Consider the following 26948-nt stretch of genomic DNA (forward strand, 5'->3'; position numbering starts at 1 on the left):
TGATATCACGTAGGGCCATGCATCTCAGATTATATCTTCTCAGAACATTATGAGAATATGAATAATCTTTATACTCGTAGAGATTGATAAATAAAGAATCAAGAATAGACTGTATTGTCAAAATCATTTCATGAAAAGAACTAAGAAAAAATGTTCAAATTTTAAGAGCAACAGTGTAAATTTATTTTTTCCATTCATTTCATTCAATAACTCGAATTAGGAACACTCTTTTTAACCACAAGCAATGAGGAGAACCCTTGAAACGGAAATTATTTTTGATATTCTTTATATTCGTCGATTAGCATTATGTTTCTTGGAATTAAATTAATCCAATACACAGCAAATAGCATTAACAAAATATATCATTATCAAAGTTTATGGAATGTGGAATGATGCTGGAGCTAGCAGTAATAGCACAGTATCACAGTAACAATTAAATACAAGTCAAATAAAAATAAGGTAAGAGAGAGAGAGAGAGAGTGCGATCAAGATGACTGAGATATACATAATCATAATAATAATGCTAATGAAGTCATTTTTATATAGCACATTATAATAAATTCTCTATGCGCTTTACAACAGTTTATTGTACAGTATATTACATGATTAATCTGAAGATTTAAATATGCATAATTTAACAAAAGTACATATCATATACAATGATGAAGAAAAAATTCAGATATAATGGTATAAACTTATGATTGAACACAATTATAATAGGTGTATAATTACGATCTTATTGTAGTAACGAAATAGCATTATTTGACATAAACTAGTCATATAATAGGCCATTTTCGTAATGTAACCAAATTCAATGAATAAGTCTTTGTGAAGTGCCTAAATACAGATTATTTCATTCACCTGATAAGAATAATAGTATTTCAATAGACAAAATCCGAAATGCATACATTAATTATTGCCAGGTTGGACAACATGAAGGCTTGACCTACCTAACAACACTTAATATTATGCAGTTGCATTCTGACTATTGAAATACTATTATTCCTATCAGGTGAATGAAATAATTTGTATTGAGGCACTTCACAAAGACTTATGCATTAAATTTGGTTACATTACGAAAATGGCCTATTAACAGACTATTGGACGAACCTAAATGTCTTCAGAAGTGATTTGAATGAATCGATGGCGGGGCGTTAAAAACATTTAATATTACATTTTGTTCCGTAGGATGGGTCCATAGTGGCTCAGGGATCTTTCGCCGTAGATGTATACATGAGATTGAGAGAGAAAGAGAGAGAGAGAGACAGGAACAAAAGTCATAGAAAACATAGAGTTCGTGGGAGATAACATCGATTGTTTTTTATCATTTCAGTTTGAAATAATGATAGTACCACTTTGAGGCGGGCTATGCTCGCTGTTTTTAAGGACCGCTATTCATTTTGTTTCGCGTTATGGATAGCGGACTTTATGAATAATGTTCCTTGTGAATGGCGGTCCATATGGATAGCGAGCTTGACCCTCGGAGCGTGCAGAACGTAAAAAATTAATTATTAGGAAGCGATTCCAATTAACACAGTGGGCATTAGTATTTACAGGAAGATGCATGCATTCAGAGCGATCAAGATGACTGAGATATACATAATCGTACTAATAATACTAATGAAGTCATTTTTATATAGCACATTATAATAAATTCTCTATGCGCTTTACAACAATGTATTGTACAATATTTTACACGATTAATCTGAAGATTTAAATATGCATAATTTAACAAAAGTACATATCATATACAATGATGAAGAAAAAACAGATATAATGGTATAAACTTATGATTGAACACAATTATAATAGTTGTATAATTAGTTAATTACGATCTTATTGTAGTAACGAAATAACATTATTTGACATAAACTAGTCATATAATAGGTCATTTTCGTAATGTAACCAAATTCAATGAATAAGTCTTTGTCTATTGGTTACATTACGAAAATGGCCTATTAACAGACTATTGGACGAACCTAAATGTCTTCAGAAGTGATTTGAATGAATCGATGGCGGGGCGTTACAAACATTTAATATTACATTTTGTTCCGTAGGGTGGGTCCATAGTGGCTCAGTTATATACTTTTTTCCCATTGACCACTTGACCACACATCGTACGTATTGCACTAGTGGGGTGTTATCGCATGGTCCATGGTTATTGTAATTTGCAAGGGTAGGGCAGCTGCAGGAATGGCGGCGATATGTAGAGCGGACTAAGACCAGGTTCTTAAATATGACGCTGAAATTTTGCATTCTCTAAAAAAATTATATTATGCGAAATTTTACCATCGATTTTACTGACAAGTCTGCAATGTTAAAGATGTTAAATTGTGTTAAAGGTAATACACTATTTTGGTATGGGGTCATGATTTTGGTCCAAATGAACATATTGGAAGCATTATGCGATCCTACAATATTCAGTGATCGTTGTCGCGGTTGAAATCGAGTCTAAAGTTATGAAATTGAAAATAATAAACTCTTTATGTTGTATCGCTCCCTCTCAAGGTAAAGATATTAATTGAGCTATAAAACAATATTTCTTGACTAAAATTCCCGTTTGGAAATTATATATCACAACTACATATTCTGAGATTTTCATGGTGGCAGTTCCCATTGTACGGCCGTAGGCGCTATTTGAAATTTATCAAAATGTATATATTTCATATTACATTTTTCTCGAAAGCAGAAGTGTTTTAGGGGCTAAATTTTCTAGTGCTTATGATACATCCACAGGGCCATCCAAATGTATCAAAATTGTAAAGAATCGCTATCCACCTAATTTTCTCAATTTCCCAAAACTTGCAAGTTGCAAATTCAATGCATTGCTCATGTGCAGAATCCATGATGGCAAGCATCGATTAGTTAAGGCTCGTCATCATCGGGTTCCGACATCGAAAACTACATTGTAATTTTATTCCTTTATCCCCCGGCACGGACCGTCAAACTTGCGAAAAAATAATTAGACCGTGAATGAGGTCGTTGTTAGCTATACATTATACATCCTTTTCACTAGTTTTGGGAAGAGGTGGAAATAACTTGTCAGTGTTATCATTGTTATTACGCAAGTGTGGAAGAGCATCAGATAAATCATGTTCCCTGAAAAGCATGGCTCTTCAAATGCCATAATATTCTAAATATGGCATGTAACAGCATACAAATCGGGACGGATTTTTATGCCACATGTTCGTGTAGTCCCATATACATCTTTCTGTGTGCAGTGCTTATAACTTTACCAAGACTGGGCCAAATTTCTTATCATTTTGATGATTCCAGAACCTTGCAGTACAAACCAAAATGCTAGACGGTCAACCTTTTCTGATCGATTCCACACCGCTTCTTTCACAATGCAATCGCATGACCAGAACTCAACTTTATCTCTAATGACGCGATTAATTGACTTGATTTTCTTGACAAATCCAGAAGTCTTTCTAATATAGGGGGGGGGGGGGGGGGGAGGGGGGGGGGGGGGGGAAGGGGTAAGAGGTCATTTTTTTTTTTGTCTCGAAATTTGAACATTTGACATGTTGCACCGTTGGGGGGGGGGTAAGGTCATCTTTTTTAGGTCAGCCAAGGGAATCTTTTTATTTATTTTTTTTAAATAAAAAAACAAAACAAAAAAAACAACAAAAAATATCCAAAAAAAAAGGGGGGGGGGTTAGGGGGGTTATGGGGGGGGGGGGGTTATACATATAAAAAATCCCAAAGGGGGGGGGGTTAAACCCCCAACCCCCCCCCCCCCTCCCTGTGTATACGATACTGTAGAAAATTGACTTTTTGTATCTCGGAATCAACTTTGAACTGTACTTGGTTCGAACTCAGGGGCGGATCTACGGGGGAAAGGGGTGTTAGAGGGTAAATAGCATTTTATTCTTGGTATATACTTAATTGTCCAAATACAATATATATAAATATAGTAAGTACATACGCACAATACGCAGTATGTAAAATATACATGTTAAATTACTTTCAATGGAAAACGTACAATAGTTTTTCGACATGTCCAGTTTTTAAAAACGAAAATCACATTGTCTTAAATACTCTATAACATTTTACACAGTGATTTTTTACTGAAAATAATATTTCCCCTTTTTTCAATGTAAATTGAATGTTTATGAATTACGAATTTAAATCCTCTTAACGTTACTGTTGCTGTTGGATGTGTTTATATATATATATTATAAATCCTTTTAATGTTGTTCATGTTGTTGAACTGTGAACTTATTGAATTAAACCCCTGTGAAGAGGAAAATAATAAAGAAAATATCACCTTGATTTACATATTCAGCTATCATAATGGTTACGTAGAACATTATATTGCTATTGAATTGCCTTTATCCTTTATCTTTAGTGTTTTAAATGCGTTTAAAAACTCTGCCATACCATACAACTGCATTTCCATCCCGTGTTAATATGCTTTTTCATTTAGAAGATAATGCTTCGTTCACTCGATGAAAATTGACTCCCTAACTTTAAAGGTATAGACGAGTTTTGGAAATGCCCCCCCCCCCCTCAAAAAATGAAATGAAAGCTGTTATTACAATCATGAGAAAGAATATGTTTTGACTAATACGTGATGATAAAAATTTAGTCGGGAAAACGCCTACTAATTGATATATTTGGTAAATTATTATATATATCCGGCCTGGATAGATATCGCGTAGACCCATGAACATCTGTCTGTGTTCAGTGCTTGTAACTTTACCAAGTCTGGGCCAAATTTCTTATCATTTTGATGATTTTTTTAAAAAACCTCATCCTGCTCTCCTTTTTCGATCCTAAGTTCCTCTCTACTTCCCCCTTTCTTTCCTTCTCTTTCTGTATCTTATTATTTCTTTTCTTCTCTCAATTCCTCTGTCCAGCTTTTCCATATCTACCTTCTCTCTTATACCCCATTTATCTTTTTCTGCTTACTTCTGATGAGATAAATTTGAAGTTTTAAAGGTAGTGTATCCCTTCTGCAGCCAACATCACATTATGTACTGGAAATTTGCAGGAATTATGAATATGGGATGTCACACGTGTCCTCTTTGTGAAATGTAAACGTTTGTAGTGTCCTAATATTCAAATTATGCAAGGAAAATCCATTTATTTTCTAGACTTCAATGTCAGACACTGACTTCTTTTTCTTCTTTGGTAATAACATACAGAAAATGAGCTAAAAAGGATCCATGAGCACCAATACTAAGCCCACTTTTTGTTATAGCCGAAATTAAACTGATTGAATCTTAGCGGAGCACAAAACGTACGACCATTCGGTACAAAGGTATGAAAATCAGACTATTACTAAATGGATTTCAACCACTCTTAAAAGTAGATTCGACAACTTAAATGCTCGTTATTTTCAAGCCCTTTCGTTTTAAGGGAAGTTCTAAATTAGTTTTATCTTTCAAATGCTGCGCTGGAATTTAACCATTTCATTTTTTTGGGGCCTGTAAATGGGACAAATTACCTTTAAAAGTTAATTGTAATAGTTGCGGATTTATTCAGTGCCCTTTTGTATAATTCATGTGCGACAGGCGCGTACGCAGGATTTTTTCAAGGGGGAGGGGGGGGGGGGGTTAACATTTATAAATCGGGCCGAAAATTTCGCAACGACTCAGCCAGCCGCTGAATAAGCGGGGTTGGGGGGGGGGGGGGGGGGTAAGAGGTCACCTTTTTTTTTTTTTTGGTCTCGAAATTTGGAAATTTGAAATTTTGCTCCGTTGGGGAGGGGGGTAAGGTTTTTTTTTTTTTTTTTTTTTAAATCCAAAAAAAAATCAAAGGGGGGGGGGGTTTAGGGGGTATGGGGGGGGGGGTTTACACACATTAAAATACCTAAGGGGAGGTTAACCCCCCCCCCCCCCCCCCCCCCCTTGTGTACGCGCCTGGATGTGAGGCTACATGTATTAGAAGTTCAATAATAGTTAAATTTGAGTTCTGGTTTGAACATTGAACGTTCAAGATTACAAATAAAAGACATGTGCTTATATAACACGGGTCACATGGTAGTCTGCAAGCACAGACCCTAATTGAATTTGAATTTGAATTTGAATTTATTAACAACAAAACAACAACATAACACAATGTTACAAATGTATTCAAGTGGGTAACAAAATAACAAAAATATCTATGTACATGAGTTACAAGGAAAAAGAAAATATCCATAGTTGAACTATGTGTACAAATTAAATTAATCATATACCATGTCATATCAAAACCTTTGAATTAGCTATAACTTAATAATACGTAGAGATTTGTGGCTGGAATTGAAATTTACAGAGTTTAAATAGCGTATTTAAGTTATTCAAATAAAGGATATTTTTAAACTTAAAAACTTAAAATGTTGTTAAAGGGAGATCCAAAAGTTAGCACGAGTGCTTGTCGGGATTGGATCTCCAAGTTTCTAAAACTATATGCAAATTCATATTGATATTTATTTTGACTTAATATCATTTATTATTTGATCGTCATGATTCATCTCTGCTTAGGAGTTTAATTCTGAGATTTTGACGAAATGATGATCTTGTTTTTTCTTCTCTTATATTTATGGGCAAATTATTCAGCAGCTTTGCTCCAATGAAAGAAATTGAAAAAGTGCCATGTGTCGTACTACATTTAGGTAATCGTGGCATTAAATGTTCTCTCCCTCTTGTTCTATACATGTGATTCATTAAAACAAAGTAATCCATTAACGAATGTGGTAAATGTCCTTTCTGCAGGTCATATACAAAGGTCGATACTGAATGCTTGAACAGATTATGCACATCTAATACCTGTAGACGTACGAACAGTGCCTTTGAACTTGTTCTACATGGGGAAAATGTTATCAAATGCATGGCCATTTTATGTGCCAATAGTATGCAATTTAAATGACTTTTATAGCAGCTTTATCAAAAAATCATTGTGCCTTAAAGGTATTATGTCCCATTTGCAGGCCCAAAAAATGAAAAAGTAAAATACCAACTGCATTTGAAAGATAATACTAATTTAGAACTTCCCTAAAAAAGGTGGTTTTTGAAAATGTCTTCAAGTGGGAAAATAACGACTATTAGTTGTCAAATCGACTTTAGGGCTATAGAGCCCAAAAGTAATAGTCTTGATTTTCAGACAATTGTACCAAATGGTCATACGTTTTATGCTGCGCAAAGATTCAATCAGTTTAATCTTGGCCATCACAAGAAGTGGGTTATTGATGTAGACAAATGCTTCAGTTTTGATTGCAGATGATTTTCACCAGGTTTTTGTGATTTTTATTTGTTTATTTGTTTATTTTACTGGTTCATACGATCAAGCTACTGCAGGATAAATAATCCAGTGTGAGTTATACTAATATATCCATGTCCCTTTGACATACGATTCCCAAACCAGAAATGTAAAAAGACCATGACTTTATGGACTGGATGGTTTTAGATGAGTAGGCCTGATTATTTAATACCCTAACATTGGAAGCGGTTTATTGTGAATAGGACGGAAATATGCCATTTATTGGATTATTGGCTCGCATTATTCCGATTCCGTGGCTAGGAAGTTAGTTAATTTATTTATGCTAATTCAGCCTGTGTCCCTATCACCAAAACTTACGCTAACCGTATCCCACGAAATTCGGGAAAGGAAGTGTATGCGATGTTCATTCACTACCGTCACTTCGTGAAAAAAGGGACGAAATTATGCTAAATCACCCTATATCCCTTTAAAACTTACGCTTACCGTATCACAAACTTTGATTATCTGACCACTAACCCCTAATATTATATCGGCAAATCCGGACGAGAAACGAGGAATCAATATCACGTGGCCTTATGATGTGAGAAGAAAAATTAGGGGCAGATAATACCAAGCTCCTTGATAATACCATGGACCTAGAAGGACCATGATAATAAGCGAATTCGTAATTAGGATTTGCGCATGGGCAGATAAAGGTCATTCGTACCCAAATTGTAAAACCATTGAGACGAATACTCGGATCGTGGTCATGAAAGTTATGTAATCGGTATTCATTTATGCACCAACAGTACATTTATCTGATACACAGGTGGAAGTATTCTTCTCAAGAGGCAAACAAAAAGTATTCATGAAGCACCTCCATCCCTTTGGCAGGGATTATTCTAAAATGCACACGTGGGACGTATCCAACGTGTAAAAGATCTGTGGATATTTTGGGGTCATGCGTTCCAGAGCTATTAGGGACTTTTAGATTTGCACGTCAACAGCTTTGACTGCAACGTGTGACGTCATTTTAAGGCACTGTGCATGCGGTATGTCGTCTCAGTCGGCGATCGAGAATGCGTCAACCTTGATTTTCCTAAATCTAGTACATATACATACATACATATTGATATTTATATAGCGCCTTTACATGCTCAAGGTACTAGTATGCCGCGTGCGCATAAAATATACAGTTCCTCAGGTAGACAAAGGAACATCCCTTCCCTGCTATGTAAAAATGTGTAGAACAGGTGTCACATGCACATTCACCTGTTCTTCACATTTTTACATATTAATAGCAGTGAAGGGATGTTCTTTTGTTGAGGGTAGAATGGGGAACTGTATATTTTGTCCTCTTTCTTTGTCCGTGATGTTCATAGTGTTACTTCCTGCATGCATGTATATCGTCGAGTGGAATCTAAAGGATTTATAAGTGTAGTCAACATGGGCAGTTAAGTACGTTGACACGCATGAACAGTCGGAGTTCGTCGTGTTCTCGTCCACTCAATCTAAAAGTCTCTGTTTACGAACTCGCTTATACGCCAGTTCATAGTTGCAGTCTGAGCAGATAAAGGTCATTGCAGACCAAACTGTGAAATACACGGAGACAAAATACTGGATACGTGCTCATGAAAGTTATGTAATCATTATTCATTTATGCACAAGCAGTGCACTCCATGCATGATACACAGGTGGAAGTATGCTTTGAAAAGGGGAAACAAAGGATATTTATGTAGCACCTCCATCGCTGTAGGAGTGATTATTTCTAAATGTACACAGTGGGACCTCTTCATGATTTGAAGATCTGTGGATATTCGGGGTCATTTGGGACATGTGCTAACCATGAAACTGGTCTATTACCAGGCGCGGATCCAGGATTTCTTTGGGGGGGGGGGGGGCAAATTTGAAATTATGCGAGCCAAATATTGGTACGTTATGGTGACCAGCAGTGACGTAATGCAGGGGGATGTAGGGAGGGGCGAGTTTCCCCCCTCCCTCCTCTGCAAAGCGCGGAAGCTATATATGACGTTTCATTAAAGTATTAGAGAGAGAAGACGATTCGTTGTACCGTTCTTGACTCTTAATCCTTCTCTTAATTCAGCCCCCCCCCTCCGCGCAGCGCGGAAGCTTTGACGTTTCATTAAACTATTATTGAAAGAAGACGATTCGTTATAGCGTTCTCGAAAATTATCCTCGTTTGAATGCAATTTTCCCCTCCCGCGCGAAGCGCGGAAACTTTTACGTTTCATTAAATCATTGACAAAAGAAAACGATTCGTTGTACCGTTCTCGACTCTTAATTCAGCCCCCCTCCCCCCCCCCCCGTCTCGCGCGAAGCTTTTACGTTTCATTAAATTATTAAAGATAGAAGACGATTCGTTGTACCGTTCTCTATACTCTTAATCCTCGTCTTAATTCAGTCCCCCCCCTCCGCGAAGCGCGGAAGCTTTGACGATTCATTAAATTACTAGAGATAGAAGACGATTCGTTGTACCGTTCTCTATACTCTTAATTCTTGTCTGAATTTCAAAGATGTTTTTTGTCTGCTCCTTTTTCTCCCTACGTCCTCTTCTATTCCTCTCCTCTCTTTTTTTTTGTTATCCCCCCCCCCCCCCCCCCCCCCCTGGCTACGTGCCTGCGGTCAGATAAACAAATTTTGATACCTTGTCCGACCCGAGAAGCTCAGGGGTTTTAGGCATTTGATTACGGTCAGATGAACATATTTTTATACCTTATTTGTGACACTGGTAGGACACTAATTGGCGTGAGGTCCAGCGGGCGAAGCCCCCAGAAAACAGGGGTTTTAGGCATTACATTTCCGTCAGATTAGCATCAAGAACCCCGGAAGCTCAGGGTTTTTTAGGCGTTTAATTTCGTTCAGATGAGCAGCTAGTTAACTACTCTTTCTTTCTTGCTCTCTTTATTTCTATTTCTCTTTACTTTACCTTTTAAAAAAAAGTGGAGGGGGGGGGGGGGGCTCGAGGCTTGCGATTCCAGCCGATCCCCGGGCCCTAACTTTTCTCAAGAATCATATTTCTTGCCTGGCTGTAAATTTAGGAATTTGTCATTTTCCAACAAACGCATACAAAAGTATAATTTACTAAAAACTGAGGAAAAATCTCGAAAAGATTTCAGCATTATTGGTAAGCCACCGTTATGGAATTTGAAATGAACCACGTTTGAATTTGAATTCCCCCAAGCCCCCCCCCCTATCAGTACGCCAGTGCCCCCTTTTTGTCTTTCTCTTTTTTTCTTCTTTCCCTTTCTCTCCTCCTTAAGGTTTGCCGAGGGGGGGGGGGTGGGGGCAAGGGCCTTTCGGCCCCCACCCCGATCCACACGTTGTTGGCGGGATTAACCGGAACTGATCTCCCGTTCTTTTCACCCTTTTCTTTTCTTCTTCCTCTTTTTTGTTCCCTTTTAGCTCTCCTCTTTCCCTTTTCCTTCTTTCTCTCTTTGTTATAGCGGGGGCGGGGGAGGTAAGGGCCTTTTGCCCCTCCTCGATCCACCGGCGGGAAAATTGCAAATGATATTCCCTTTATTTTTTTTCTTCTTTTTCCTTCCCTTTATCTCCTCTTACCCTTTCCCTTTCCTTCCTTCTCTCTTATTTTTTTATTGGAGGGGGGGGGGGGGGTGCAACAGCCTGGGAGGCAAGGCCCTTTCGCCCCCCGATCTCCTTCTTCACCCGTTTCTTTTTCTTCTTCCTCTTCTTTCTTCTAGCGCTACACCTCTTACAAAAACAAAATGCAAAAATATCCAAAAAGAGAGGACTGCAATGGGGAACTTTGATTTAAGCTACGCGACCATTATTCTCTCATTTCCTTTCACATTGTATCTCATAACCATGAGAATTGCCAAGCTATTGTATACGTTTTTTCGTTACACGAACACACACAAACACACGCACGCACACACGCACGCACACACACACACACACACACAAGATCATAACCTGCACGAGTCTACAAGGTGTGAGAAAACACTGATTCAGGAAAGAATGCAAGGGTGAAAGTAAAAGCGAAAAAAGTGGACACTCTCACATGGCTTCCATGGATGCCGTCTTTGTTCTCTTTTTGCCTTCTTCTTACTCCTTGACCGGTCGCGCATATTTTTTTTTACAAAACTGTTTAGCCATATATAGTTCATGTGCAAGCACGTATACCCAGGGAAGAGAAGGTAATAGAAAAGGGAAAACAAAAAAATACATAAGGAGAGTGCAGAGGATATGGAGAAAGAAATACAAAGAAATATATAAGAAATACATAACGGAAGGGCTTTTAGGCACCAAATTACGCATCTAGGGACCCGCCTTAGGCCCCTTGGTTGAGTCCAGAGGGCAGAGCCCCCGAAAGCTCAAGGATTTTAGGCATTTAATTACGGCCAGATGAGCAAACAGGGCCCGCCTTAGGGCCCTTGGTTGAGTCCAGAGGGCAGAGCCCCGAAAGCTCAAGGATTTTAGGCATTAATTTACGGCCAGATGAGCAAACAGGGCCCGCCTTAGGGCCCTTGGTGGGTTCCAGGGGGTAGAGCCTCCGGGAGTTCATGGAAAAATACTGCCATTTTAGCAATACTTGTAAATCACTGGTATCAAATTAAAAATAACCCATGTTTGAATTGTATTGGGGGGGGGGGGGGGTTACTGCCCCCCCCCCATCAGTACGCCAGTGAAAGAGGCGGAGGTGACGGAAGGGACTACCCCCATAAAGCTGTATGATAAGTCTTATATGTAAACCCCTCACAGGTTTTTGAAGTTTTGTTGTGTTAAAAATTACATTCTTTAGCAAAACTACAGCATAAAAACAAGCAATATACTTTTTCACGCTTTACTTTTACTTTGCCGATATCTAGTGTGCAGTCCGAAGGGTTGTAAAGATTTACTAGGTAAATTGTACTTTGACTGAGCAGGAAGGTACTTCTTAAAAGAGCAAGCTGAATATTCATTTTTTGAACACTGATCTATTTCTATAACTTTTAATCTTGTTAACATACAGTGTAATTTGTACATACGTGATACCATCAGAATACATATTTTCTTCAATATTTACTTGTATATTTTTAGGATATTATGCGAAGGAGCGTAGCGACCGAGCGAGAAGATTTTTAGCATTTCTATTAGTCTAAACGCTGTACTCTTGGGCCCACCAGAGCCTTAAAGCGTGTTGCAGTCTTTAGTCAGTATTTGCTATACATTTTGTTGGTGTGCACTTTTTCAAATTATCCATGGGGGACGATCCCCCTCAGAAAATTCCTCTTCTTTTTTCCCTTTCTCTCCTCTTTCCCTTTCCCTTCTTTCCTTCTCTCTCTCTCTCCTTTTTTTTTGCGGGGGGGGGGGGGGGGGGCAAGAACCGCTCGGCCCCCCTGGATCCGCGTCTGTCTATTACCATGTTTTGATTTTGTAATTGAAAACGTGATCAAACACATCATCATAATTTACAGGTTGCAACCAAAAATCTCAACAATTGAAACTTTTTCAGAAGCCTAACACTAAAAGCTGTTTTAATTATTTTATTAAAAGAGCTTTGTAGAGACGATGAACAAATAAGAATAAAAATATATGAACGTCGTTAAAGGTAAAGACCAGCATTGGAAACGCCCCAATTTAAAAAAAAATGAAATGAAAGCTCTTATTACCAATCATGTGAAAGAATATGTTTTGACTAATACATGATGATAACATTTTTGCCTGGAAACCGCCTACTAATTGATATATTTGGTAAATTAGTTTATCTATTGGGATGTGATAGATAAAACGTAAGTGTCGCGCACCTGTGCGTAGTCCCATATACATCTTTCTGTGTACAGTTTGTTTGTTTGTTTGATTGATTTTATTTCTGCGTTCAAAAATATACAAATTCAAAGTCAAAGTACAAAATTTCGAACAATAACAAATACAATGAATACAATGTTTACAAAAGTAATTAAATGAAAAATCATGTACAATTATATCATTCGATAAACATGTACGAAGCATACAATAACATAAGAAATATATGAAATATTTTCAATAAATTAGAGAGGTAATTTGGAACGCAGGAGACCACCATCGTGAGCGGTTAGGCTGGAGATGGATGGCGGCCTCGTGCTTGTAACTTTACCAATACTGGGCCAAATTTCTTATCATTTTGATGATTCCAGCCTTGCAGTACACACCAATACTTATATGCTAGATGATCAACCTTTTCTGATCGATTCCACAACGTTTCTTTCACAATGCAATCGCATGACCAGAACTGGTCTTTATCTTTAAGCGTGAAACCGTTCACCTCATTCTCTCCCCGCCAAATAATCCAAACAAAAGAATCAACCAACGAGAAATCAACTGTTACACGAATTTATCATGAGTCCTGGAAAAGTGATACTGCATGTTTGCATAGACATAGCAGTATTAGAGCGCAGCAAAGGCGAACGATTGTCGCAACAATTCAGAAATCGTTGATTGGATTGCCTTTCCCTCCAAATTACCATGATATACCAAGCTACATACAACGATGATCGACAAAAAAGATATTGTCTTGAAAACAGTCAGAAAACATTTGAACTACAGAGTGAGTCAGAAAAAATGTCCCACTTTTTAAAAGTTGTATTGTTTGAAGTATGAATATTTAATCATGTGTTTCATGATATGTCTTGATAGAGCTATCATCCCAGTATATTCTCATTTGAATCTCTGCATGCATGACTGAACATCAGACAATCATACAAGACTGCCAGATCTCACTTGCGCCAAGATACTGAGGAATAAAACAGTGGATTGAACAAAGCCAGCCACATACACACATACACGCACGCACGCACACGTCTGTGTGTTTGTTTTTGTCTGTCTGGCTGTCTTTGTTCAAAACAATATTTTATTCCTCACCCAGCAACTTGGCGCAAAAGAGATCTGACACTCTTGTATAAATATTATGTGATGTTCAATCATGCATGCAGAGATTCAAATGAAAATGGTACCTAAATGTACTGGGAGGAATACTCAAGACATATCATGAAACCATTATTCATACTTCAAACAATACAAATTTTAAAAAGTGAGACATTTTTTCGGACTCACTCTGTAGAATGACTAAAACATAATGCAAATAAATAAGACTAGAATGAATAAGACACAAGTTCGTTTTACCATGTTAATCATCCAGTACCAAATACCCAAGCAAAATTCGAGCCAGATGCATATAATGGTAAGCTTCAGGACAATGATTCATGACAAATTGTCAATCGTCATGATTATATTCTCTAGACGTATTGCAAGAGATAATCAGGATAATACGGATCAGAATGATACCACTACTACTAGGCCTACTTTCACATGTACTATACCACACTACCGTCATTGATGATTATGCTGATGATACTGATGATACTAATGATATAGTAATAATTATAATAATACTACTAATTTTAATCATTACCGTAATCATCACGTTCATTTTCATCATAATGAAAACAATACAAATAATAATGACTATAATAATAATATTAACGATAATAATCTTGATAATTACAAGAACACAAAAACCACCAACAATAATAATAGTTATAATAATAATTATTAACATAGCACACCCCAAGAACCCCCACCTGGTTACGCGCTTGCTCTCTCAACTCTCTTAATATGTTCATGTGACATTTGGAAAAGTTCGTTCCAGATTTTGGCACATGCGCACTATGCAATTACGAACTGGCTTATTGATTCAAGCCGCCGAAGTAGGTGTTATCAGCGAACTATATATTATAAACAGTGCGTCCTAGAAAAAACGAAACCAATAATTATTGATATTTTATCATAACTTAATCACAATTATAATTAATAAATGAGACACATTTATAAAGCTTGACCAGGTCTCAATGTTAGAATTAATATCTGTTATCATATTCCAACAGGTCTTTGGATCTACTAGTACTAGAGGACATTACGCTTCTACCGTCCAACAAACAACTCCACACCTCAATATTTCGAGACCCGTGAGTAAACCAATGTTTTCATGTCATTTTGATAAACACATGTATTGACAATGTCTCCTCATTTTGATTATTCCAAAACCTTGCAGTGCACACCAATACTTATGCTACATGATCAACTTTTTCTGATCGATTCCCAACCGTTTCTTTCACAATGCAATCGCATGACCAGAACTCAACTTTATCTTTAATATGTTCTATATTCTACTTTATGTTTTTTTTTTCTATTTCATATTCCGCCTTTTTCTTTATTTTGATCTTCTTTAGATATTACTTTATTTAACAAATATTTATTCTAATGTTTCCTTTTTTCTCTTGATAATATTTTAGCAGCGAATTAAGAGTTTTGGGTAGACATCTTTGATGAAGTAAAGTAGTAAAACCTGGGCATATGACGTATTACAAAAGATAACTATAAAAATAAGGATAAGATTGAAGAATAGTAATAATAATTCTAAGAACCAGAAATGCAATCGTGTCAAAGCGTTTTGCGTGCAATGACGCCCATGTTACTACGTGTCAAACGAAAGAGCTTCTCTCGGACTATCCAGAGCAATTTGTAAGAAGTCTGTAGCTTCTGTGATAGTGGAAATAGGAAATAGGTAGCCCTAAGGGCGAAAGAAAGGCTTCGAAAAGTGGCCCAAAATGGACAAAATTTAAAGATTACGCCTTTATCCGTCTCATGCATCAAATGTGTTGTAAATGGGCCCTGTCATTATTTAATTTGAATTGCAAAAACATTATACGCAGTACTCTTTAGGAAAATTGTTTGATCGTTTCCAAAAATAGCACTCAGGTTTGAATAGCTACCTGGCGATTGCTAGGGTAATGATGATTGCAGGGCCAGCAGAATTGACCAACCCTAGGTAATAATGATTATTATCATTTTTTGATATAGTTATTATCATTATTATTCTTATCATTATCATTATTGATATTACAATTATTGTTTATCATAATAAATGCTTTTATTTTCATTTATTTCTTTAAGGAAACCGCTGGTGTTACGAGCGATAAGAGTTCTACGTTTTACATCATCGATGCCTCAAGGAAATACCAAATATGTGATCGTCTGGATGTCATCATCGAGGCCAGAGACAGTAAGAATCAATTAAAAGTAAACGGAGGAGATTATATCCGGGTCAGGATCTACAATAATGACCTTAAAGCCGGTGCATCTGCCGATGGAGAAGTTGCTTATCTTGGAGATGGCAAGTACAAGGTTCGTAAAAAAAAATGATGGCTCCCCCCCCTTCTTCTTATAATAATCTTGTCGCGCTATCTCCTCATATCGAAATCAAATCACTTTCAATTAGTCTATATCCGAGACAAATCAAGAACAGATTATGTTCAGCGCCAATAGGGACTAACATTAGCACATTTTAATTGATGACGTGTAAGGTCATTGGAATTGCCTTGGAATAATTTTTCGAAAGTTTATGCGATCGTATTTATTCTGTACAAATGTATTGCGATATATGCCATCTTATATCTCTCATCTGACACCACATTTAGGCATCGTTCACATTACGATGGGTCGGGAAAACCTTTGTTCGTGCAATTCTCGTCCATCCAGCCGAGGCCGTGAATGTATTGAGACGAGCACGGGATACTTGCCCAACGAGATATGGCTACAATGGACGATTCACCGGGACGATTGGAAATAAATCTGTTGTAGAAGACACCGTGTGCAACATAATTACTCCCGAACCCAATGTAAGTAGGAAATAATTTACCCTTCTTTTGTTTGTACTAAATGTATTTCTACTACTACTACTATTACTACTACTACTACTACTACTACTACCAGCACCACCACTACTAATAATAATACTACTAATACTACTCCTACTACTCCTACTACTACTACTACTACTACTACTACTTCCACCACCACCACTGTTGAAGATGAAAATGATGATGATGATGATGATGATGGTGATGATGATGATGGTGAAAATGGTGATGATGATGATGGTGATTATGATGATGATGATGATGGTGGTGATGATAATGATGATGATGGTGAGAAGTAGAAGAAGATGAATAAAACGAAGAAGGAGAAAAAGAAGAAGAAGGAGCATAATATTCAATTTTAACCAAAGGAAGCTTCATCAGCATCAATACTGGTCTTTCTGAGGGCCCAGCAATTATTACTCCAGCGAATGCTAGGTTCCCATTTACATCTTGGTGGAGAGTTGCAAATGCGGATTAATGTCTTGTCAAATGCCGGGCTGGGATGTCAACCCTTCATCCTAGGAATGAGGTGCGAGCAGGCGCGCCGGAAGCAGTTTCGGATTAGGGGGGGGGGGAACATTCCAGGGGGCTCACCTCAAGTTGCCAGACCTGGCATAATTATGCTTTCAGGCATAATTTTGTCCCTTTTAGTATCTGGCATTATGCCTGGCATAATTTGGCGGTTTTTAGCAAAATTCTGGCATAATTTGAGCATTTTTAGCACAATTGGCATACATTTTCCAACATATTTCTCCCTTAAATGCTTCTTACTACCCCCCCCCCCTCGTTTATTCAGCGGCTGGCGCAGTCGGCGCGAAATATTTCCTAAAAAATTGCTTCTTACTACCCCCCACTCCCGCTTATTCAGCGGCTTGCTGAGTCGGCGCCAAATATTTCCTTACAAATTCGATGTCTGGGGGTTGGGCATAAAATTTAGCGATTAAGCATAATTTTCGCTGCTACCCTAACATATTTTTTTTTTTCACCGGCCACGCTGGCTCACCTTCCTTTTTTTTTGGGGGGGGGGGGCAGAAGAAAAATCTGCATCACCACAACTCTTACATGCAGGCCCCACGGGACATTTTTAAAAGTGGAGTAGTAACGAACAGGTAGAGCGTAGCGAGCGAAGCGAGTGGAGCGTAAATTGGCGTGATGTCCAAGGGCTTTGCCCCCGAAACCTCAGAGGTTTTATTTATTTAATTACGGTCTGATGAGCATCCAGGGGCCCGCCTAAGGGCACTTGGTTGGATCCAGGGGGAAGAGCCCCCGGAAGCTCAGGGGTTTTAGGTATGTAGTTACAGTCAGATGAGCATCGAGGGGCCCGCCTTAGGGCCCTCGATGGGTGAAAAGGTATGATTTACCCCAAAAAAATGAAAAAAATACCGGAAAATCATGTCATTTCAGGAACATTTGTAAATCACTGGTATCGAATTAGAACCCCCTATTAGTACGCCAGTGTTCAGGGGCTAATTTCTTCTCACCCCTATAATAAAAACAAACACGCTTTCCCATCCTCTCACAATATTTCCACGATATACGCGTATCGCTATTATAAAAACCTCCATTGATAAATTTAGGGGCATGCAGAATATATAGGAAATTTAATTCCTGTTAACTTTCCTTTTTCTGAAGTCAATCAATTGATATGTGGTTCAATTCAGTTTTTATTATTTGTTATGTTCTTTTTTGGTTAAAAAACACAAACAATCTGTACTCTTTTACTGCTTTTTTTGTGGAGGGGGGGGGGGGGAGAATGCGTTTCCCTCTCATTTTGTTGGTTGGGGGGGGGGGGGCGCCTTCCCTTCCCCCTTCTTCCGGCGCCTATGGGTGCGAGTTAATGTACCACTAGACCACAGCACCTGCTGTTTATTCAATTGTTTTTAGAGTTTACCTTCACTCTGTGATAAAACTCCACCTTTTAAAAGGGAAGTCCACCCTTTTGTTAAGTTCCATAAAAATGAATGAAACATATTAGTGAAAGTTCGAGCAAAATCCGATTAGAAATAGGAAGGTCATGAAGATTTGAAGTTGTCATTAGTTAAAGACAAATTGGCAACACTGTGACTTATCATAAGAGCTCCTCTTCAATTTGTTCTGTACAACACATTTCATAAACTTGAAACTAGTCAATTATGACGGAATATATATTACATACAGGAGTGAGGAGTTGTATAAAAACATATTTGCAATAATTATATAACTTATAAAGGAAAATATAGGGGGTGGAAGGGGGCCCAAGTAACGTCACACATTTGATTCTACACTAATTGCAGGGTTTGTGATTATGATCGTTTCATGGTTACGGCAAGTCTCTGTCCTTCCCCTCTCTCCCCTCTTTTCCTACCCCTTCTCTCTCTCACTCAGTTCAGTTTCAGTTCAGTTTATTTTATTTTTGCACGGCACCAACTTCAGCCAAGGGCTGTTCTTCTGTTGGTCCGTGCGCAATATAAAAATTACATGTACAATTATAAGATAACACATATCATAGCATATGGAATATTAAAAAAAACAAAAACAAAAGCAAAAAACATAAGTATACAAAGAAAAATGAAAATTTACAAACCAAGATACTACTACCAAGCCCCCCCCCCCCGTCGGCTGTTATTCTTTCCAGACAGCGTTTATTTTAGATGTTATAGTTATATAAATAGATATTTAAGCGAACAAAATATAAAATTAATATTCATATTACCCTTGATTTAAATACAGAGAAAGACATATTTTGTACGTTCATAGGTAGCTGATTCGAAGATGTAATGCCTCTATAACATAAACTCCTTTTTTAAATTCATATGGGGTTTTGGCAGTTCTAAGGTTTTATAAGCATTTCTCAAGCCATAATGATATTCTTTAATAATAAAGTACTTTCTAAACCCACCATATATCATTTCATGCACTATTGTATACAAAATACATAGAACATGTTCATCTCTCCGTTTTAATAGATTTTCTGTTTTCAGACAAAGAAATAAATCTCGGCTTGGGAACCTCCATTCAACTTGAAGTACCACCCGGAGTGTCCTATTCTGTAGCTTTTGCAAACTGTCTAAACGTCCTTTTCCGGCATTCCCCCAAATTGCATAACAGTAATCAAACTTATATACATTGAATTACTGATTTATAAAATATAAGTGCAGTTTGCTGTGTAACATATGGTCTAAGTCTTTTCAACAAATTTATATCTGTTAATACCTTCTTTCTTAAATATTAAATATGTTTACCCCAATCCAAATGTTCATCAATAACTATTCCAAGATACTTACGGTGGGTTACACGTTTGAGAGGAACATTTTGTATGTAAACATCTGGTACTACAATATTTTTTAACCGTTTCTTCGTTTCAATAAAAAGTAATTCACATTTTGGCACATTTAAAGCAAGTATGTTCCTTTTTAACCAAATATCAATAAGTAATAAGTCTGCATTTAATGATTCGGTAAGAGTTTGATGATTTGCACTAGCGTAATATAGACACATATCATCAGCATATGAAGATATTTTACATGTTTTCAGACATAAAGGCATATCATTAATAAACAGGATAAATAACAATGGGCCAATATTTGACCTCTGCGGTATTCCACATTGCATCTTTTGTGAATTGGAATGAACCCCATTTACACAAATGTATTGCATGCGATTGGCTAAGTAGCTACTAAACCTCTGTAATGACATTACATTCAAGCCAATAAGCCTAAGCTTATTTAAAAGAATTGAGTGGTCTACTGCATAGGCGCCGGAAGTTGGGGGGGGGGGGGGGAACGCATTTCCCCCCCCCCCCCAAAAAAAAAAAACGCCCCCCCCCCTCCACAAAAAAAAAACAGTAATGGAGTACACATGGTTTGTATTTTTAATCCAAAAGAACGTAACAATAATAAAAACCTGAATTAAATCAATCATACAATTCCATTCAAAGAAAAGGAAAGTTCACAGGAATTAGATTTCATAAACATTGCGCATGTCACCTATACGGTATTTATCAATGGAGGTCTCTATAATATAATAGCAATACACGCATATCGTGGACATATTGTGCGAGAATGGGAAAGTTTTTTGTTATAGGGGTGAGTAGACATGAGCCTCTGAACGCGGGCGTACTGGTGGAGGGAAGGGGGGGGGGGGGTTATGTATTTCTTAGTCGAAACAAGTGATTTACAAATTTTGACGTTGTGACATAATTTTCCGGCATTTTTTTTCCATTTTTTTTGTAAGTCTTACCTTTTATGCGTTTGTTGGAAAATAAGAAATTCCGAAATTACAGTCAGGCGAAATACGCTAATTTATAGAAACCTTTGTGTCATTCTCTGCAAAGTGCCTGGGCTCGAGCCCCCCCCCCCCTCCTTTTTGAAAAAGTATGTTAAAGAGAAGAAATAAAAGAAAGACGGAGAAAAAAATAAGTGACCTGCTAATGTCAAAAATAAGGTATAAAAAAATGCTCATTTAACCGTAATTAAATGCTTAAAATGCTTAAAAATTAAATGCTTAAAACCCCTGAGCTTCCGGGGGCTCTGCCCCCTGGACCACATCAAGGGCCCTAAGACGCAGGACTCAAATTAATTTTTTGTCCACGGGGGCTCTTCCCCCCCCCCCCAAAAAAAAGAGACCCGTGAGCCTTCTCACGGGGGCTCTTTTAGTGCTGACGGGGGCTCTTATTTTAATACAAATTTCCATTGAATTGGTACCCATGAAACTCCTAAATTCCTTGGTATTTTATCATTATCATTTATTTAAGTCGGCATTTTCCCTCTTAGGAATTTACTTGTTACATAGCTGTATACTTTTTTCCCCCGTGATCAGTGGCGGATCCAGGGGGGGGGGGAAGAAGGGAAAAAAAGAAGGAAAAAAAAAGGGGGAAAGATTTTTTTTTTGCTGTTGAAAAAAAAGTGTTCCCATCCCACTTGTATCACAGAGAAACAACAGTTTAAGTTAAGTCTAACGTTAACGTTAAATTTGTAATTAAAATGTAGAGTACAGCCCTTGGCCTTAGGCCTAATTTAGGTCGTAACTGTTACTGTTTGAAAATCTAAAGTAAAATTAAACGGTTTTCATGGTTATAGACCTAGTAATTGAGAAAAAAAAGTTTACCCGTCACTGAGACCAGGTCAATCAATCTTCTAGATCCATTATTAGCGTCTAACGTTAGTAGATATAATGTAGATGCAGGCGCAGATCCAGCGGGGGTGAGCGGGCTTTGCCCCCCCCCCCCTTCCGCAAAAAAGAGAGAGAGAGAGAGAGAGAGAGAGAGAAGGAAAAGAAGGGAAAGGGAAAGAGCAGAGAAAGGGAAAGAAAGAAGAGGAAGAAGAAAAGAAAAGGGGGAAGAAGGAGATCGGGGGGGGGGGGGTGCGAAAGGGCCTTGCCTCCCAGGCTGTTGCCTCCCCCCGCCCCCGCTAAAAAAAAAAGAGAGAGAAGGAAGGAAAAGGAAAAAAGGAGAGCTAAAAGGGACCAAAAAGGAGGAAGAAGAAAAAAAAGGGTGAAAAGAATTTCGATGCGGTGTTCGAGTAGAATTCTGTGAGATGATGATATACTTTCTCGTAGCTTGATGTGACGAGGTGTCTCTATCCAGATATCTGTTGATAGTATTATAGAATATAGAAGCCTGAAATGACCTTCTGCTCGTAACCGACAAGTCACCGCATTAAAATTAAATTGCAAATAGTGTTCAACAACACGATGGTGGATGAAACTTTCTAATATTCGAAGATATATGACCTTCAGACCATATTGTTTCATTATTTTTTATTCAATCAATCAACGTCAAAGAATTGATTTATCATCGCTCTTCAATTTATTATTTCACCTTTTAATGTACTTTCATTCTTATGAATCACGAAAGAACACTGTATTGGATTCTTTAATGTTTGTTTTGATTAATTTCCTCCCCTTTCCTTCGGCTCCCTGTTTAATACTGATAAAATTTCAATTTTTCTTAATCAAGGCAAAATATTATTTTCATATTTTCTTTATGCAAGACAGGAAGAGAGAGAGAGAGAATATGTTAAGTGAGAATTATCGAGTACAACTATGAATTGCATCCTTTTCAATATTATTCAATTCGCTGAAAATATTCAAAATATGAATATGATAAATCCTCATAATACACCAACGCTGTTCAACGCATCCAACGCTCCAACCATAGCACATACGCCAATGCACCATATTTCTCAAAATGAAAAGATTTTTTAAATGAAATTTGAAGAAAAATCAAATTTACAATGCACTGACAGGCATCAGTTGAAATCATGAATTCTCTGTGACTGGCTTCGCACTAGTTTCTGAGGGACCAGTCACTAAAGAGGAAATAAAGGGAAGGAAAATTGAGAAAGAAGTAAATAAAAGAAGGGGGATATTAGTTGCAATTTTCCCGCCAACAAGTTGCGTATCGGGATGGGGGTGGGGCAAAAGCCCTTTGCCTCCCCCCGCCCACGCTAAAAAAAAAAAGAGAGAAGGAAGGAAAATGAAAAAAGGAGAGCTAAAAGGGACCAAAAGAGAGGAAGAAGAAAAAAAAGGGTAAAAAGAAGGGGAGATAGAAAACCTAAAAGAGAGAGAGAAGGAAGGGAAAGAAAAGGGAAAGAGGAGAGAAAGGGAAAGAAAAAAAAAAGAGAAAGAAAAAACGTAGGGGAGATCAGTTGCCAACAAAGTGTAAATCAGGGGGGGGGGGGGGCACTGGCGTACTAATTAGGGAGGGGGCTCGGGGGACATAAAATTTAAACGTGGTTTATTTCTAATTCCATAACGGTGGTTTACACATAATGCTGATATGACATTATTTTCCGAGATTTTTTAGTAAATTATACTTTTTTTATGCGTTTGTTGTAAAATGACACATTCCTAAATTTACAGCCAGGCAAGAAATATGCTTCTTGAGATGCCTAGGGGCCTACACGTCAGGGCCCGCGGGACGGGGGGGGGGGGGGGGGATCGGGAGCCTTGAGGTCCCCCCCCCCCCCCCCCTCCACTTTTTTTTGAAATAGTATATAAAGAGAAATGGAAAGAAAGAGAGCAAGTAAGAAAAAATAGTTAACTGCCAGTGTCACAACAAAATAAGGTATTAACCGTAATTAAACGCCTAAAATCCCTGAGCTTCCGGGGCTCTGGCCCTGGACCCAACCGAGGGCCCTAAGTCGGGCCCCTTGATACTCAGCTGACCGTAATTCAGTGCCTAAAACCCTTGAGCCGAGTCGAGAACGGTACAGCGAATCGTCTTCTTTCTTTAATAATTTTAATGAAACCCCAAAGCTTTCGCGCTTCGCGCGGGAGCGGGGGGGGGGGGGGGTGGAACCGAATTCAGACAAGAATTAAGAATCGAGAATGGTACAACGAATCGTCTTCTTTCTCTAATACTTTAATGAAACGTCAAAGCTTCCGCGCTTCGTGCAAGAGGGGGAGTGGGGCTGGCTTCAGACAAGGATTAAGAGTCGAGAACGGTACAACGAATCGTCTTCTATCTCTAATGATTTAATGAAACGTCAAAGCTTCCGCGCTTCGCGCGGACGGGGAGGGGGGGGGGGGGTTAAAATGAATTCAGACGAGTATTATTTTCGAGAACGGTACAACGAAACGTCTTAATTTTCTAATAATTCAATAGAACGTCAAAGCTTCTGCATATCGCGCTCGAAGGGGGAAACTGAATTCAGACGAAGTTTATGAGTCGAGAACGGGCAACGAATCGCCTTCTTTCTCTAATGATTTAATGAAACGTCAAAGCTTCGGCGCTTTGCGGAGGAGTGGGAAAATTGCCCCTCCCTGCATCCCCTCCCCCAATTACGTCAATGCCGGTCACCATTACGTACCAATATTTGGCTCGCATAATTTCAAATTTGCCCCCCCCCCCTAAGAAATCCTGGATCCGCGCCTGCCCGTGATGACATTCTCTCCATTTCTTCCCGTTCTGCACATAATGTCGTCCTCATTATTCGTAGCAACCTTATTTATATTCTTTCTTTACTTTTAGTCTTTACCATATCCTTCCAAAACACGGGGGCGGATCTAGCTTTTTGCTAAGGGTGGGGGGGGGGGGGGTAAACCAAATACGCTGTAGAGCATCGTCCACGTGCCGCGAAGCGGTGAGGCGATTTTTTTTTTGGTGCTATTTTGATCCCTGTTAGTGATGTTTTCCTGGTATCTACTGAAATCTACTACTACTGTGTAGGTCTGGACACATGATAGCACTTTTCTATGCACATCACATTTTCACTTGGCAGCCTTCTGATCTTCTTCTCAATATTGATTTATTGGTCGAGTTACATTATTTGCTGGTCTTTTAGAACAACCAGATTTCAGAGGATTCACACTTTTCACAACGAAAAACTTCTCCATGTTTCAGTCCTTGCGCGATCGTCTCCAGCTCCAGCAGATATTGGGCGTCAGCGTGCACACCGGTACGTACATATTTTTTTTACACAACTGTTTAGCCACTTCAGTCAAATATACTGTGCAAACGACTAGAGACAGAGTCTAGCATTACCCTAAAGGCGTTGTGCGCCTGTAATCCAGCTAACAGTGGAAGTTACAAACTGATTCAGCCGAGGACGCAGGTTCGAAACTGAGTCACGTCTTTCGGATGGTGAGGTTTAAAGGTCGGTCCCCAGACGTAAATATTCATATCTGATTGATACACGTCTGTAAAAACCAAATACACACACACGTGTTACACAGTGTATACTCTTCTTCTATGTACACTGTGTAACACTACTCGTTAATTTGTTTCGGGTTAAATCTATCCTCTCTTCTCTTTCTTTATGTATTTCTGTGTTCTCCTTCAATCTACCCTCTTCTCTTTTGTCATGTATTTCTTTGTTCTCCTCCAATCTATCCTTTTCTCTTTCGTCATCTATGTTTAAATCTGATAGATTTCCTTTCTCCTTCTTTATGTATTAGTCCCTGTTTTTCCTTAGTCTATGATCCTCTTAGCTCTTCAATTATGTATTTCTACGTTCTTTCTTTGACTCATCCTCTTCTCTTTCCTTATTTCCTTGTTTTTCCTTCTTCATATCATCTCCACTATCCTTAATGTTTTTCCCTTTCTATCAGTTTCCCTTCCCTGGGTGTACGTGCTTGGACCCTTGCACATATAGTGCGCTGACGACTTAGACTCTTTCACCAGAGCACTTCTTGGAACTTTTTCGCGAAAATGGCTAAACAGTTGTGTAAAAAAAAATATGCGCTACCAGCGCAGTATGACGGCCGCATTAGCTGTGCACTGCGAGCTTCCGTTGTTTGTATCGGTAACACTCATAGAGATGGGAGGGAAAGCGCCATCTAAGTTCCATTTCATTGGTTTAAGGTTTGAAAATTGATACTCAATATTGTGTTAAAGTTATATAAGAAAAGATTATTTTTTTTATAATTCCACGGGGGCGATTTTTTATTTTGCAATCGCTCCCGTGGGCAACCTGACGGGGGCGATTATGGAGCTCACGGGGGCGAATCGCCCATCGCCCCTGTGTATTTTGGGCGCTGCTAAGACGGCTCCTGAATGCTCATCTGACCGTAGTTAAATATTAAAACCTCTGAGCTTATGGGGGCTCTACCCCTCTTGGAACACGTCGATTGCCTTACAGAGGGCCCCTGGATGCTCATCTAATCGTAATTAAATACCTAAAACCCCTGAGCTTCCGGGGGCTCAGCCCCTTGACCCCCTGCCGAGGCTCATGCCCTGGACCCCACGCAAATTTACGCTCTACCTGATCGATAATACTCCACTTTGAAAAACGTTCCGCGGGACCTGCATGTAACATGTAAGACTGGTGGTGATGCAGAGTTTTCGTCTGCCCCCCCCCCCTTCCGAACTTTTTTTCTCATTACATCACTGCCCCTGGAATGTTTGCCCCCCCCCCCCAAGGGTCACCACGCCTGCAAGATTACCTTTATCTAAACTATCAAGCCAGTCTTCCGTGACGTTCAATAGAGATGTCATTGTAGAGTGTTTCGGGCGAAAACCTGACTGATTGCAACTTATAATTCCGTTCTGATCCATATAACCGTAAAGTTGATCAAATACAAATTTTTCAACAATTTTAGCTATCGCCGGAAGAATTGATATTGGTCTATAATTGTTCATATCAGACT

The 26948-nt window shown here is 38.5% G+C and overlaps 1 protein-coding gene across 1 annotated transcript in view; it reads left to right on the forward strand.

Moving 5' to 3' along the window:
- LOC115925850 (NXPE family member 1-like) overlaps positions 1–26948 on the forward strand; it is a 90045-nt gene that overhangs the window by 573 nt on the left and 62524 nt on the right. Inside the window, exons 2-4 of the mRNA XM_030989859.1 lie at positions 15066–15146; positions 16135–16365; positions 16659–16859. Of these exons, the coding sequence (XP_030845719.1) occupies positions 15066–15146; positions 16135–16365; positions 16659–16859 (513 nt within the window). The remainder of the gene's footprint in view (positions 1–15065; positions 15147–16134; positions 16366–16658; positions 16860–26948) is intronic.

The sequence above is a fragment of the Strongylocentrotus purpuratus genome, unplaced genomic scaffold (genome assembly GCF_000002235.5).
Source record: "Strongylocentrotus purpuratus isolate Spur 01 unplaced genomic scaffold, Spur_5.0 spur5_scaffold_19, whole genome shotgun sequence".
NCBI classification, from domain to species: domain Eukaryota; kingdom Metazoa; phylum Echinodermata; class Echinoidea; order Camarodonta; family Strongylocentrotidae; genus Strongylocentrotus; species Strongylocentrotus purpuratus.